The sequence below is a fragment of the Canis aureus genome, chromosome 6, assembly GCF_053574225.1.
Source record: "Canis aureus isolate CA01 chromosome 6, VMU_Caureus_v.1.0, whole genome shotgun sequence".
Lineage (NCBI taxonomy): Eukaryota > Metazoa > Chordata > Mammalia > Carnivora > Canidae > Canis > Canis aureus.
The window spans coordinates 5,779,850-5,795,819 of record NC_135616.1 but is presented as its reverse complement, the minus strand read 5'-3'; the positions used below and the strand labels follow the sequence as shown (position 1 = coordinate 5,795,819).

The 15,970-nt window shown below is 40.1% G+C and overlaps 2 protein-coding genes across 25 annotated transcripts in view; one reads left to right on the top strand and one right to left on the bottom strand.

Moving 5' to 3' along the window:
• Positions 1-902, bottom strand: part of LOC144315452 (uncharacterized) — a 91,275-nt gene extending 90,373 nt beyond the window's left edge. For 5 of the 20 annotated variants that reach the window (XM_077899985.1, XM_077899987.1, XM_077899986.1 and 2 more), the window contains exon 1: positions 113-547. In XM_077899985.1, coding sequence (XP_077756111.1) covers positions 113-526 — 414 coding nt within the window. In that variant the 5' untranslated portion in view covers positions 527-547. Of the gene's footprint in view, position 1; positions 38-112; positions 552-578 lie in introns of those variants that run through there. The other 15 variants (XM_077899983.1, XM_077899984.1, XM_077899982.1 and 12 more) reach the window with 10 other exon arrangements.
• Positions 903-1,004: 102 nt separating this feature from the next.
• Positions 1,005-15,970, top strand: part of ANKRD12 (ankyrin repeat domain 12) — a 124,532-nt gene continuing 109,566 nt past the window's right edge. For 2 of the 5 annotated variants that reach the window (XM_077899976.1, XM_077899972.1), the window contains exon 1: positions 1,005-1,326. The gene's annotated coding sequence lies outside the window, so the exon portion shown is untranslated. Of the gene's footprint in view, positions 1,327-1,734; positions 1,905-1,997; positions 2,135-15,970 lie in introns of those variants that run through there. The other 3 variants (XM_077899974.1, XM_077899973.1, XM_077899975.1) reach the window with 3 other exon arrangements.

The window sequence follows — 15,970 nt, the reverse complement described above, 5'->3', positions numbered from 1 at the left end:
CTTCGATGTAAATAAAAAGCGTTAAAAATTAAGTCACAATAAAATGGCTTCCATCAGATTATGTAACCTTTGGTGGTTAAATAAAGGCATATACAAACTATCGGAGACTAACCTCGATGTCAATAAAAGGCGTCCACAAGTAACAGTACCCGCTGCCGGTAGGCCGAGGCCGTGAATGCTCCTCACGCACGCCTCTCCGATACTTGAGCAGTTCCCTCTGACATACTACCTCGGATGTGGACACCCCTGTCTCTGAAAGCAGGTCCCTGCGAGGTGTGACTGGGAGAGCGGCACGGTGGGGTTCGCGGGGTGCGCGCAGCAGGTGCACGTTAACCCGCGCAGGTGTGGCGGGCGCGCCGCGGCCCAGCCGAGTTCCCGACACGCGTCCGGGCCTCTCCGGGGCGCAAGCGCAGTGGCGCACGGACCCCGCCGCGCGCCGCCGCGCCCCGCTCTCCGGGCGCCCCGGCCCAGCCGTCTGCAGCCGCGAATTTACGGGGGACACGCCTCGCCTCTGCGTCCGGCACATATTTTCCGGGGTCCCACCTCACAAACTCGCCCACCCGCCCTGCAAAAATAACCTGTGGATACCCTGCGTTCAGCCTCTTCTTCGCCGCCGCCGCCATTTCCAGAAGTTTCCAGTCACAGCTACGGCCACGGTCCGCACAAAGAGCGACGGCAGAGCCGTGTGGCCCCGCAGCGTCTGCGGAGCCCGCGCGGCTTTCCGGCGCTTCCCTAGATCCCCCCTCCGGCTAGGGCCCGGCGACCGCGAGGCAGACGGCGACGCCTGGGTGGGGCGAGGACAAGGAGTTCCGGCCCGCACCCCCGCCGCCCCCTACTTGGTACCTTCCGCCTCCTCCGCCCCGCGGCTCGGGAAGCTTCTCCGCGGCGCTGAAAGAGCGGCGGGGGCCGCGGGGAGGGGCCGGCGGAAGGGGCGGGCGGGCGCCGGGGGCGGGGCGCTCACGCCGCCCGTCCCGTGCCCGCCGAGTCACGTGCCCGCGTCGCAGCCAATCGCCGGGCGGCGCTGTCCTGGGAGCGAGGAGGTTGTGGTGAGAGACGGACGGAGACCGGAGATGTTTTCAAGCCCGGCCTCCGCGGCGTTCGTGGCGGTTGCAGCGGCGACGAAGACAACGACAGCGACGGCAACCCCGGGGCACTCGTTCAGGGGGTGAACCCTCCTGCGCCGATCGTGCCTCGGGGCCGTGAGGGTGAGGGGGGCGTGGCGACAGGCGAGGAGGAAGGAGGGGCGCGGTTTCGAGCCCCGTCCCCGGCGCCTGGGAGGAGACCCCTCAGTTCCGCGCTGCTCCCGTCCCCCCTCCCCGGAGCAAGGTAGGGGACGCGCCAGGCCCTCCCTGCCGCGTGCCGCCCGGTCCGGCCGCCCCGCGCCGCCGCCGGCCTGACAGTGACAGGCCGTTAGCGGCCGGGGCGCGGGGCCGCCCCGCCCGCCGCCGCCCCTCCCGGAGCCGCGAGGAGCCGCGGCGCGGCGCGAGCTGCCAGCGGGGCGAGGGCGGTGCGGGGGGACCCGGCGGGGCGCCCCCCCGCCGCCGCTGCCGGGGTTGGGCTGCCGCCGCCTCCCGGAACATGGCGGGGCCGGGAGGAGCGTGTGCGTGCGAGTGTGCGCGGCCCGAGAGGGCGCCGGCGGCGTGCGGCGGCCGGACCCGGCGGGGCGGGGCGGGGCGGGGCGGGGGGCGCGCCCAGGCCGCCGCGCGCGCCCGCCCGTCCGCCCGTCCGTCGGTCCGTCCGCGGGGAGCCGGGGTGCGGGCGCGGGCGCGGGCGACCGCTGCGGCCCCAGCGGGAGGGAGCGTCGCAGGTACCGGGGTCCTGGGAGAGGACGAGCGAGGGGCCGCCGGGAAGCTGCCAGCTCGGGAGTCCGAAGGGGAAGGAGAGCGGCGCGCTGCGGTTCTGTCGTAAGTGCCCCCGTAAGCGCTCTCTGCCGCAGTGGGCAGTCGGGGCGCTTCGCGCTGCTGCAAGTGCCCCTTCGAATGGTGTCCGTGGACCCTTGGAGCACGTCAGGCTCTTAGAGCTCATTTCGAGGGAGGATGTGGTGTGACGCATCCTCGAGGATCCCAAAGCGTGGAATAAACGGTTGTACAAAGAGGTTACCGAAGCCCAGCTGACAGCTGTTTTAATAATAACAGTAAGAAGCAGTTTGGGATGGGAAGTTACCCCTATTGCACCAATCGAAACCGTAGGGAACCTTTTAAGCAGTGCAGTCGTTGACATTGTAATTTCCCCCGGACACCCGCGGCTAAACTGCGGACGCGATGGAAACGGGTTGCAGATTCAGTGATGTGTGAAGCCTTGGAATTATGTGTGATCCCGAAGTTGAGGTGAACCTGTCTGTGTTCTTAGTCATGGACTCCTTTTTTATTTGAAAATGGTTTACGTAAATTAGGAAGGAAGGCGAACCGGTAAAACTGCTCTTTTAAAATAAATTGACTTTATTAAAAACATATGCTCAAGTAGGCTGTTAAAAAATCTTGGGCACTGATCTGTTTCAGTTTCTTCAGTCATTATACAAAGGCTTTCCTGGAGATTAGCTCAGAACTGGCAGAACATACGCTCTGTTGGTGCCAAGTGGCTTAAAAACAAATTGAGATAGTGTTGACTGTGTAAGATCAGGTCATTGTATTAACCTGTCTTGTTGGGGAAAGTCTTTAATTTGAGCTAAACGCAAAAAAAAAAAAAAAATTTTTTTTTTTTAAAGACTGATAATGTTTCCCCAGGAGATTATAGGCAAGAAGAGAAAGGTTTTTATAGTTGACACAAGTACTAACTAAATTTCTTTTAGAGGAAGGTCTCCAGCCGGCTTGGCTAAAGTCAAACTTAGGTATTCGGGGTATGTGTTCTATTTTAGGGGTAGACGAGGTATTAAAATGAACTAAAATCTAAGTGTTAAGTGGTATTCATGGAAGGAATAGAGTAAAAAAGAAAGAAAGAAAGAAAGAAAAAAGCAGGATTCCTTTAGTGTTTTTCATCTCTGTGATTAGGGTGGTTATATGAGCAAGCAGAGCTGGCAAAGTGAAAATCTGGGGATGAGTATTCCGTGAGGAATATATGAGGAAGAATGAAGAGAACTAAAATATTCCGATGATGAAAGAACTTAGTAGTTGTTCAGTCTCTGGTTTTAGTTCTTGTATATCAGGAAGGAAAGAAGAAGAAAAAAAAAAAAAACACTTGAATTTTGTTTGGAGACCAGTGCCTACTCAGTGGAATGAATTTAAAAGGAAGGTTTTTTTTTTTTTTTTGGTCAAGGTGTTTATGTATTCTTTTTTTTTTTTCCTGTAGAAGTTACTGGAAAATGTGATAGTTTTCTGAGGTAGCTTGTAGAAAATGGTGGTGGGATATTTGAAAGACACTTTGTTGGAAAAGAGATTTTTATTCTAAGGAGTAAGAATAACAGTAAAAATACTCAATTTGTTGGCAGTAGCTGACTGGTAGTTAAATTTTCTTCATTCTTGTTTTAAGAGCATTATTACAGTCTAAAAAGAGAATGATCTGAGAGATTATTTCCATCACAGCCAATAAGAGGTTTAGACTGTGTACTGTATATAAACTTGATGATACTGAAGCAATGTCTTATCAGAAAGACATGAAAATTTTGTCTGACAATTGGAATAGGTTGCTTAAAAGCTATTCACAGTACTTTGTGATTTTGAACTTGTTGCTAAAATTAACATGTATTTCTAAAATGCCTGTATTGTGTAAAGGGTATAGTCATGGTGATTTGTCCTTAGAACTGGAAGGGACCTCAAATTTTCTAGTCTGTTTTCCTCAAGAGAAAATAAAGTCCTGGTAAGGTGAAATGACTTACCCAAGTCACTACAGCCTATTTAAAAAGTGTGTCGTTTGGGCCTAGAGATTCCTTCTTTGAAAATGCTAACGCCTCTGTCTTTAGAAAGTAGCTTTATGGAGTAGTGGAAAGAATATTGAAATATAAATGAGAGGTTCTCAGTTTGGATTCCTGATTTAAGAAAAAAAAAATCACTTGATTTATTACTTCCTAACTGTGGTTCTTGACAAATCACGTTAACTTTCAGAACCTTTTTAATCTATAAAAAGTAATTTTCCTAAATAATTTACGAGGTTGTTGGATGGAACAAATGCGATTACATATGAAAAGCACGAGGCTTACTATAAACTTTTATAGATACAAAAAGTGGCAATATTTTTGTGGCAATATTTAAAAAATAAATACAGTCTTACCGTGAAACAAGGTGTCTGATCCCTAGGTTTTTGCTTAGCCTTAGCTTTATTGTTTCCAGCACCTGCTGTTTTACAGATTATAACTCCCTGTAGATACATTTTCTGATCCCCACTTAGTTCTAATCTTAGTAAAGCCTCTTACGAACATTTTAAATATTGCAGTTGTTAGAGCTTGACTTCCTCTGGAGAATATGAAGTTTCTCCATATAGCATTTGAAAACATTCTCATTTACACTCATGCATGCATAATCTGTTTAACAGTGGCTTTTAAAAAGTAATAGTGAAAGTATCTTAGTTGCAATGTTAATTTGTCTGTTGCTAGTTTCCACATATGGCAATAACAGGAGATAATTTCCTTTATAAACTTCTCTTTGAATGGTTTGTGTTAAGGTTATCTTGTACATCTAAATATATAGAAATGTCCAGATTTTTTGTTTGCTGGCTCTCACTCTTATGTTTAAAGACCTTTTCTTCTAGTGCTTTAAATTGATAACACTGGAAAACAATATCTCAGTATTGTTTATTATAATATTACATAGATTACCTGTAATCTTGAAGCTAAAAGTTATGATAAACATTGATTGAGCACTTAGAATATGAATTATCTGTTCAATGTTTTATGTAGAATATTTAAAATTTTCAAAATAACCCTGTTAAATAGATACTATTCTAACACAGAGGTTGAGGAAAGTGAGGCTTTAAACTGTTTTGTGTAGATATTCAAAGACATTAAAAAAGTGACAAGACTGTATTCCTGTTCTAAACCATTTGTCTGTGCTCTGTCTCTAATTAAGAGTGTTTAGCTGATTTTGCAAAGTTTTAAGGCAGTGTTTCTTAAATTTCAGACTTCATGAAAATGAGGGCCAGATATTCTACCTTCTATTGTGTTGGTCAGAAAAACAAAAAGAAAAGTAAATACTTCATGAGAATCCTGGAAGGTAGGCAGCAGGCCTTTTCTGAGATGTTGAGATGACTATTGGGGTTTTTTATGGTAGTTGTCAGAAGCAAATGAATCTCACCAGCTACAGAAGGACTGTGGTTGTTAACATTACAAGAGGCGATTTTAACAAACTCCACCTTTATGTTGGTGCCATTTTTATAAAGAAACATATTTAATCATAGTGCCTGGAGAGAAAAAGATCACTAACCAAACTCATTAAGGACTTTTATAAAGGAATAGATCCATCAATAGTAAATTTGTCCAGTTTAGAAAAATAGCATCCAAGACTTGATTTTCCAATTGAGACCTTTCAAAATGCTAAGAAATTCAAACTCTGAAATTCTTAGAAAAATTAACTTTAAACACAGAAATGCTTCCAGATTGAGATAAGTAGAAAAGATAAAGCCACAAGTTATAAGGTGGAAATAATTTCTTTTTCTTTGGTATCTCAAATATTGTCTATTCTTTGGCCAATCCCTTAATATTTACTTATTGCACTAAAATTGTTTCAATATATATAGTTTACTTTTATGACTTTTGGTTTGTATTTGGGCCATAATTAGTGGAAATATCACAATATTTGTGATGAGTATCATATTTTTTCCACTTTCTTAAAGATTTTTTTTCAATTTTAAAATTAAGCAATGTCTGTACCTAAAATGGGGCTCAAATTTACAACCCCAAGATTGAGTTGCATGCTCTTTGACTGAACCAGCCAGGTGCCCCCAAATAACATATTTTTAAACTACTTTGTTGCTTGAAAGAGGTGAGAGAATCTTGTAGCTTTTCAGATTCCGGATTGTTCTTCCTCCTACATAGGAGTTTTGTCTGTCTCCTGAATTCTAATAGAGAACAAAAACTGCATGTGTGGTTCCCTCTTCCTAGAAATAGCTGTATTGACTCTATACAAGATAATAGTATGTAAGAAATATGGTGCTGTGTAGTTCATGAAGTACGTTAAAAAAAAAAAAAAGATTTATTTGAGAGAGCGTGAGTCGCATGCAAGCACGGGGGTGGGAAGTGTGGAGAAAATCCTCTATCAGACTCTGCTGAGTGGGGAGCCTGAATACAAAAACATGGGGGCTGGATCCCAGCACCCTGAGATCATGATCTGAGCCGAAATCAAGAGTTGGATGCTTAACTGACTGAGCCACTCCGGTGCCCCTGTTCATGAAGTACTTTTTTACTTCAGATCCTTTCAGTTTCACAACTACTCTGAGATCAGGAAAACATCATCTAACCTGATGATGTTGAACCATGGATAGGAACCAGGTTAAAATTCTCTGGCAAATGCTAGACTCTTGAAATTCACTCAAGAAAGAGAAGTATTAACATCTAAAGGAAGAAAGAAGAAACACATATTTTTATTTTCCTTTATACCAAAGACACATTGTACACACAGCCTTCTTTCTATTTTGTTACACCTTTTCTGAAACTTAAGAAAGGTAGGAGTAAATACTGAAAACATTCTTTATACCACTTTACTAATAAGTGGTGATTGAGAACATTAAAAGTTTTACAGAATGTTTTCAACTTCAATTTATACAAAAATATTATAACTAAAAAGAAAGCTTTGTTACATTCTGTTGTTCTGTAGTAAAGTCTTGTAACCTCTGAGTTAAAATAAGTCCTTTTTACCAGAGTTTAATTTTGAGTATTTGAAAGTTACTTGGTGATCAAGAAAAAGAACTTTTATTGAGCTTCTGTACTTGAGGTAGTGTTAGATATCTTCAGATCCGTTATGTTAATCAGTGATGAGAGTAGAGATCTTAAATACCTAGTTATAAAAATACTTTAAAAGGATGTCACTGAAATATCTCCAACTTGAGATACCAGTACTCAAGATCTAACTTGAAATTTATAAGTGCTGTATAAATACAAGTTTGTTGCTGTACAAGAAATTTTTCTTAAGATCAAGCTAATTCATTCATTCATAGATTTACATTGAGGTAGGTCATCCAGTGGTGGTTATTCAACCTTCAGAAATTATTCCTGTCTTCCAGGTGTTCATTAAAACATCCCAAGAATAAAGATGAGTGTTCTCTTGTTCTCTTTAAGCTGCAGTTGAACAGGATAAAAATACCTTTTTACTGAGTTTCTGTTTGTCCTCATATCATTGAAAGTAAACAAGAATGTTTGACAGCAAATTGGCTTACTCATTCTTCCTTTCCTTTGTCCCTTCTCTCCTTCGGGGCTCCTCCTTCCCCTTTAGATGCTAGTGTTCCTTTGCCTTTGCAAAAACCCAGTGAAAAATATACCTATCTGTAGTTGGTTGACAATTTACATTTTTGTTATTAGATTTAAGTGTTACTGCTTACACTTTGTATTTCAAGGCTTTTGTCTTTAATTATGGTATGAATATTGATTTTGGTAATTTAGATCATTAGCTAATATATCAGGAAATAATCATTTTCATTTTCTCTTCTGTGAACTGACACTTCATATTCTTTGGACATTTTTCTGTCTTCTTTGTTCCTTCTTATTGAAAACTTCTAGGAGTGGCAATCAAGAATTTAAACAACTTTGAAAACTTTTAGGGTGTTTTTAAATTACAAAAAGAATATATGCATATTATTAAAGTAAAAAACTATGTAATAAAAGGGTTACCAATTCTCCAACCTCCCCCTCTGGATATTCTTTGTTTATTAGAGATTGTTAACCTTCTATATGCTATAAATATTTTTTCTTTTTTTTTTAATATTTTTTCTAATTAATCATTTGTATCAGAACTTGGATTTTACAGCCTTTTAGCAAACCCCAGAAGAAACTGGCTCTCTGCAAATTGTTACCTTATTGAGATGATAACTCTTTGGACTCTCTTATTATACCTTCACACCTCTAGTCCAAGAATTTATCCAGCCTATAACTTTTGTGAACTTTGATGTTAGGGAAGATGGAGCTGAAACAGTGGGAATCCTTTGAGCTTAGGGGAAAACTGGAGTGTCTCACATTTAAGTCATGTTCATTATGGAGTGCCTGTTAACTTGTACAGGTGTAATTACAAATGATCTGTGATTGGTAATAGTCCCTCTATATAGCTTTTCATTCGCTCCTTACAGTGACTTTGTGAAGTTTATCTTGTTCCATTTTTTTATTTTTAAGAAATCTACACCCAATATGGGGCTCAAACTCGACTCTGAGATCGAGAGTCACATGTTCTGCCTACTGAGACAGCCAGGCACTCTCTATCTTATTCCCATTTTAGAGATTTGATTCGATTAAAATCTGTGACTGTGTTGTTTCCTCAAGAACTACACCTTTAAAGAAGTTAGTGATATTAAAAGAAAAAAGAGATAAAGTAATAGATAAATTTTTTCCCTTTTAGGGAAAAGTAATTATTTTGTGTTCTGGATTATGGATTTTTTTGAAGAGTGAAAGGATTTGAATGATCTAGTTTGACAGTGTAGTAGTTTATCTCTGGGTATTGAATTTGAAAGTAACTAGAATTTTTATCTTTTCTGGGTTTTCAAGTTGAACAAATATCATGGATATAATATTGTAAACATTTCATAGTTAAATTTTAAATAAATATTTCTATGAGCAGCATTGCATTTATCACTGTTGAGACAGGTGTTTGGGACAAGCAAAGACAGTATTATGGTCTCTGTCTTTTTTAAGGGTTTATACTCAGTGAACAAAACTGCATATGAAATAGGACAGTATTTTTTTTAAAGAATTAATTTATTTGAGAGAAGTGGAGAGCATGAGCTGGAAAGGAGCAGAGGGAGAGGGACAAGCAGACTCTTCACTGAGCATAGAGCTAGAGGTGAGATTCAGTCCTATGATCCTGAGATCATGACCTGAGCTGAAACCAAGAGTCGACACCTAATCGGCTGAGCCACCCAGGTATCCCAGGATTGTATTATTCTTAAACATCTAAATTGCTTTCTGGTTGGTATACACAGGAGCATAGTAAGCCCTGCAAGGACATAGATGGTGTTTATCTTGTTCAGTATTGTACACTCAAACGAATTTCATCACACTGTAACGAGTCATTGTATATTTATCGAATGACCGAGAACCACCCCAATGCCAGTGACAGAAGAATGGTTTGATTGGCATAAGAAGGCTAAGGAAGAAAAGACGAGTAGTACATGAGATTACTAAGATGAGGGACTTAATGAAAATGAATTTGCAAGATGAAAATGATATAGTGCAGATTTTCTTAGAATGATTGTAGACATTGTGTGGAATTCAATAAGACCCAAGTTCAGTAATAAGGTTGTTAGGTCTTAAGGTTTTATGTCCCAATGCTCTAAGCATATATCTGAAGAAGACATTCTCTTCTTACATGGAGCATAAAATCTAGCAGGAAGACATAGTTATTTAAAGCAAGGATCCATAATTAGAGGTTCTGTAAACATTTTGAAATTACATTGCAAATTCCTTAGTGAATATGCCTTCAGAGTCTGAAATAGGTATGTCCAAAAGAGACTAAGAATCACTGACTTGAAAATTTAAGTTCAATTTTGATCTAGAATCATATTCTTAAATAGTCCTAAACTTGTGTTTTTAGGTATTATTTTTATAGTATTATATATTATAGTATATATTATACTATACTATAGTATAGTAATATTTCCTTTTGATAGGTTAAAGCAATATAGTATAGTAATGTTTCCTTTTGATAGACAAAGCTCTTTAATATTGGCACTTTCAGTGGGATTTGCCTCCCCTGCCCCCCGCTTTATAACATTTGTGTGGTTACCTATCCAGAAATGTTTTCTTTTAAAAGTGAAACAAAACATGCATGTATGCCTTCCCATGGGGATTGGAGTTTTCATAATACTACCCTTTTCTTGTTACTTTCTTACAGTTATTTTAATACATTAAATTTACTCTGCTGTGGTAAGTTAGCATTATCGTATTTTTCCTTATTCTCTTCAGTATACTTTGGTAAGGAACCAGTTTATAATTCTAAGTTAGTGTGGCCAAAAGAGCTACCAGTAACGTGTACATATATTACTCTGAGCCGGTTTAGAGCATGTTTTCTTTTAAATGCCTTGAAATATGTTATCCTGAATTCTTGGGTGTCGTATAGTAAGTAGGTTTATGTTGGAGAGTATGCAGGGTACAGAAAAAGTGAAGTTACAGATAAGGACTGAAATTTCAACCCTGGTGTGAAGTCATATGGAAGCTATAAATTTTGGCTCCAGTTTGAAGCAGTGTTACAACCCATGGTATAGTTGGGTCAGGGGAGGAATAGTGTGGTATGCGGATTAGAAATAATTTAATGCTTCCACTAACATTGCTCTTTCAAGGTACTAATTTCAGCAGTTTCTCTAACTCCATAAAGAGTTTGGGCATAGGGATCCCTGGGTGGCGCAGCGGTTTGGCGCCTGCCTTTGGCCCAGGGCGCGATCCTGGGGACCCGGGATCGAATCCCACATCGGGCTCCCTGCATGGAGCCTGCTTCTCCCTCTGCCTGTGTCTCTGCCTCTCTCTCTCTCTCTCTCTGTGACTATCATGAATAAATAAATAAAATCTTAAAAAAAAAAAAAAAAAAAAAAGAGTTTGGGCATAGATAAAGGTGAGTTTCAGGATCAAAGACTTGCGTAGAATAGAAGCAGTGATTCTTGTGAACTATTCTGTTTTTTTTTATGCCATGGCCTTTATCCTAAATTTCTTATATTTTTATGTGCTGGTGTTAAAATTACACCAAATTATCTAAACAATTAAAAATACTTCCATTTTGGGCAGCCCAGGTGGCTCAGCGATTTAGCGCCACCTTCAGCCCAGGGTGTGATCCTAGAGACCTGGGATTGAGTCCCACGTCAGGCTCCCTGCATGGAGCCTGCTTCTCCCTCTGCCTGTCTCTGCTCCTCTCTCTCTCTCTCTCTCTCTCTCTCTCTCCTCCCCTCCCCCTCTCCCCCTCCCCCCCCCCCCCCCCGTGTCTCTCATGAATGAATAAATAAAATCTTAAAAAAAACCTTCCATTTAAAAGTAAAATATGTGGGGATCCCTGGATGGCTCAGCAGTTTAGCACCTGCCTTCAGCCCAGGGCATGATCCTGGAGTTCTGAGATCGAGTCCCACATCAGGCTCCCTGCATGGAGCCTGCTTCTCCCTCTGCCTGTGTCTTCTCTCTCTCTCTCTCTCTCTCATAAATAAATAGAATCTTAAAAAAAAAAAAGGTAAAATATGTGCCCTGTCATTTTAAATGAAAGCAATAAAAGTGAGATCGTTACTTGAGATTAAACTGTGAGGTGTGGGATCCTGCCTTTGGCCCAGGGTGATCCTGGAGTCCTGGGATCCTGTCCCACATCAGGCTCCTGCATGGAGTCTGCTTCTTCCTTTGCCTGTGTCTCTGCCTCTCTCTCTCTCTCTCTAATGAATAAATAAATAAAATCTTTAAAACTAAACAAACAAACTGTGAGGTGTATTTAGGATGGCACCAGATTTATATTGCAAAGATCAGCTGCTTGTCCTTTGAGGAGCAGGAGAAGGGGGCAAAGTTAAAATATCAAAACCTTTTTATTTTGAAATACTTTAAATAATGTAAAAGGTACAGGAAACAGCATAATGAACTTCCTGGGTACCTATCACCAGCTTAAGAATTAAACATTACGAACTAGTGGAAGCCCTCTATATACTTTTTCTGAATCCATTTCCTCACTCCCTCAAGGGAATCCCTATCTCCCTTTGTACAAACTTCCCAACAGTGACATTTCCCTTTCTCTAGACCTATGTAATTTCTTTCTTCACAGTTCACTGTGAACTCTACATTTTAACTTTATTGCATATTGCATATGACAGTAAGAGTGGTCTGAGAAGGGGAGTTGAAAGTAAGACTATGTGAGGTAAAAATCTGCCTTAAAATATAGGCAAGGGAAAGTTAGATTTCATCACTGTTCTATTTGCAGAACAGAATTGATAAGTTAGACGTGAGAATAATCTAACAACATAATTATTTTAAGAAGAATAGTGTGGTAGCAGCAGTGTAGAGTAGTCGGTCTCAAAGGAAGTGGTGATTTGCTACCTCATTTTGATTGACTGATTTCCTCCTAAGTTTTGTACATTGGTGAGATTTTACTTGGCCTCAAACTTTAACATTTTGATGGAAGAGAAAGGAGCTGGTGGCAAAATCCTTAATAACGAGCGTTTCCAGTTTCAGGATTTGGGGAGTTACCCCCTGACCCCCTTTAGAATCTGTTGACAGTGCAGTGAATACAAATTAGCTAATAGATTTCTAGTTTAGCCATCAGTAATTTTTTTCATCCCCCATGCCAGCCATGCGAGGAATGCTACACCTAATCGTTTTCTCTGAGCTCTTGCAGCCCTCTACTGGTCTAGGGAAGTTGCACAATTTAGAACCCTATAGGGCTAAGAAAGAGGTCGGTAACTCAGCAACTCATTTTTAGAATCTTTGAACTTTAGAAGCTATTTATGCCAACTCTCAATTGCAGATGACTGTTTTATATAATACATCTTAATGATTCTGGAAATAAGTGTATACATAGTATATTAGATACCCGTGGCAAATAGATCGTTGTAAGCACACTGCCTATATTATATTCTTTAAAAAGTTTGAATGTATTTTTAGAATGTGGTCCTTTATGGTCCAGTGTTTGACAGTGTCGAAAACATCTTTTTACCACTAATATCTTTTGTAAGTATTGTCTAATAAAGTAATGAGATTTTTTTTTTAATTTCAGCTATTAGTTGCTACTGTTAGAAGATAAACACAACAGAAAAATGCTAATTGCTTCTTTTATTTTCTTTAAGATTTATTTCTTTATTTGGGAGAGAGAGTGTGCACATGTGTCTGGGGGAGGAGCAGAGAGGGAGGGAGAGAATCTTAATCAGACTCCCTGCTGAGCATGTTGCAGATGCCCCAGCGCGCTGCAGGGCTCAATCCCATAACCCTGATACCATGACCCAAGCCCAAATCAAGAGTAGGATGCCCAAACAACTGAATCACCCAGGTGCCCCTTAAATTATCTTACTTTAAATTACTTTCAGCAACTTTCTGTTGCTGGAGCCAGAAACATGGGTATTATTCTAACCTCCTTACTCTTGTTTACTATTACTCCTTATCTCACAACTGGTCATTATACTTTAAGTGGTTTCCTAGTCTCTCATCTGACTTCTTTTAGTCTTCCAAAGTTTCACCAGCAGCCTTTCTAAACACTACTTGAATTATGTCACTGCCTTTTTAAAAGTTTTAAATTGCTTTTTGTCATTAAGATCAAACAACACAATCACAAGGTGCCTCATGATGTGATCCCTTCCTACTTCTTTAAATTCATTTTCTACCCATTGTACTTCGAGTTTTGCTATCCTCTCAGTGTGGCCTGCTTTCTTGTGTGGAGTATGTGTCCATACCTATGCACATGCTTATCCTTTTCCCTCTGCAGCTCCATATCTACCTGCCTGGTGGTCGTCATCCTCAGGATCATCTTAGTGTTACCTCTCCTTGAAATTCCCCAACCATACCCCCATTTACCTGCATGTGAGTTGGGTGATCTCTTTGTGTTAGTGTTGCCTTATTTCTGTAACATTTATTATTCCATATAGTAATTAACCTGTCGTTCATTCCTTAAAAACAGTAAATTTCCTTTAGGCTAGGATTGTGTCTTGTTTATCTTTAGTTCCATTGCTTAGCATATAGATGCTTAGTAAATGTTAAGTGATTGAAAATTGCATGAGCATCTGGGTATGATAGCTAAGGAAAGTATCTGTAGTTAAATAGATTAAGATCACATACTTAATTCCTTTTTTGAAATTATGAGGAGAATCAGTTCTTTTAGATCAATGTTTGTTGGACATAGTTTTCACTATTTATATATGTTGAGGAAAGAGTTGGGGGAGATAAAGAATAGTAGAATTTTAGAGCTGGAAGGGACTTCATTTTATTTTATTTTTTTAATTTTTATTTATTTATGATAGTCACAGAGAGAGAGGCAGAGACACAGGCAGAGGGAGAAGCAGGCTCCATGCACCGGGAGCCCGATGTGGGATTCGATCCCGGGTCTCCAGGATCGTGCCCTGGGCCAAAGGCAGGCACCAAACCGCTGCGCCACCCAGGGATCCCGGGACTTCATTTTAAAATGAGAAATCTGGAACCCAAAGAGTTTAACTTAGAGTTACAGTGAGAACTCAGGTCTTCTAGTAGTCATTTTGCTAAATTTCTCCTAATATGTTTTGCCGGGATTAGTACATATTGGTTGTTTATATTTCAGGCATTTGGGGTATCAAAATAGTACTCTTATTTTGTACCATAGATTTATTTTTGTGGAATTTTGAAGGTAACATACACATACAGCTAAACCAAATTGACCATTTATCTTGTATTTACTTTGAATAGTCTTCTGAATTACCTGCCATGCTCAGATTCCTGAAAGATATAATATTTAGCAGCACCAACCCAAAAGCAGCCTCTATTTACAGGACTGAGCTTCTGTCCTGAATTTTACTTCCTTTCCTATTTTGGTGGCTGGGTTTAAAAACATAAAACACATTAAAAAAAAAATGCCTCTTACTTTCTCTTTACCTCTGTTTCAAGCAGTCTGTCACCTGTCATCTCATTATTCTTTCTCCAGGACACCATAGTTCTCCAGAGCAAACTAATGGAAGGTTGACCTATTTTATTATTTTTTAATTTTTATTTTTTAGATTAGAGAAGTAGAACGTGATCATTAAAATAGTTAATATAGAACTGTGTAAAATAGACCATAAACTTAAGGACTTTTAAAAACATTGTTTAAAGGACATTGTTGAGGATAGTTTATTTTAAAGGATGTGGTTGTTTATCTTCATCTTTGCATGCTGTTGGTTAAATTGGTCATGTATGATTTTAGTTTCTTGATCTGGAATACAACCATTATATTTTTGTGGGAAAATGTTATGAAATAGCTGCCAGAAAATATTGTGGTGAAAGTCAACCATTGCTTACTTAGGGAAAGTATGATAAAGAAAGCACAATTCCTCTTTTGTAGACTGAATTCTCCCTTAAATGATTTAAGTACATGGTGGGGGGGAGGGAGAATGTCCAGTTAATATCCCAGAAACATGGCCATTTATTGTGAGGCCTTTTCCATTATTTTTTCAGAACCATTTTTAAAATGTGAGGGAATTAAGCTGTATGGTCTTTAAGTAGGAAATACTATTTACATGGATTGTTGTATACTTTTTTTGCCTGGGGGGAAAACAGCAATAAGGATATCATAATTTTTTAATGATTTAAGCTATCAATTTTGTATTCATAGAAAAATAGAATTTAGAGTAAAATTATTCTAAACCTTTTATTCTGGAATCAGAATTTTGGAAGAGTAGGAGATCTTCATTGTCCTCTAGCCTAACATTACTTTCAAGAAGAAACAGGAATATTGAGACATGATGAAGGTCAACCAAAAAGTCAGACTAGAATCTTGGATTTAGAGAAAGTAATGGTCACTTTCCTAACTGAATGACTCTTAAGGATCATTGAATTCTGTTGCTATAATTTGGTCCTTTACTAGTTACCTTTTTTGTTTCCTAAAATAATTTTGGAGGAAGCATTTTTGCCCCTAAAGCAGCAGAAACAGGAAAAACGGAATTCTCATTCTATGCTTATGGTTCTATCTTTATTTTCTTTGGATAGAATATAAAATTAGTGGTAAATTTAGAGGGCAATATCTGAATATTTTATATGTAGCAAGGACTATGCTAGGTATTATTTTATTACTTTCCATGTCTATCAGTTGAGTTGTATGATTTTATAATATAGCAGAATTTAAGTAACTTTAATTTTGTTTTCAATTGTATTTAAAGTGATTGTTCTGGAGCCTTCCAGACAAAATGGTAGACTGAAGCTCCCTTCTTTATCAGATATGTGGGAATGCTAGAT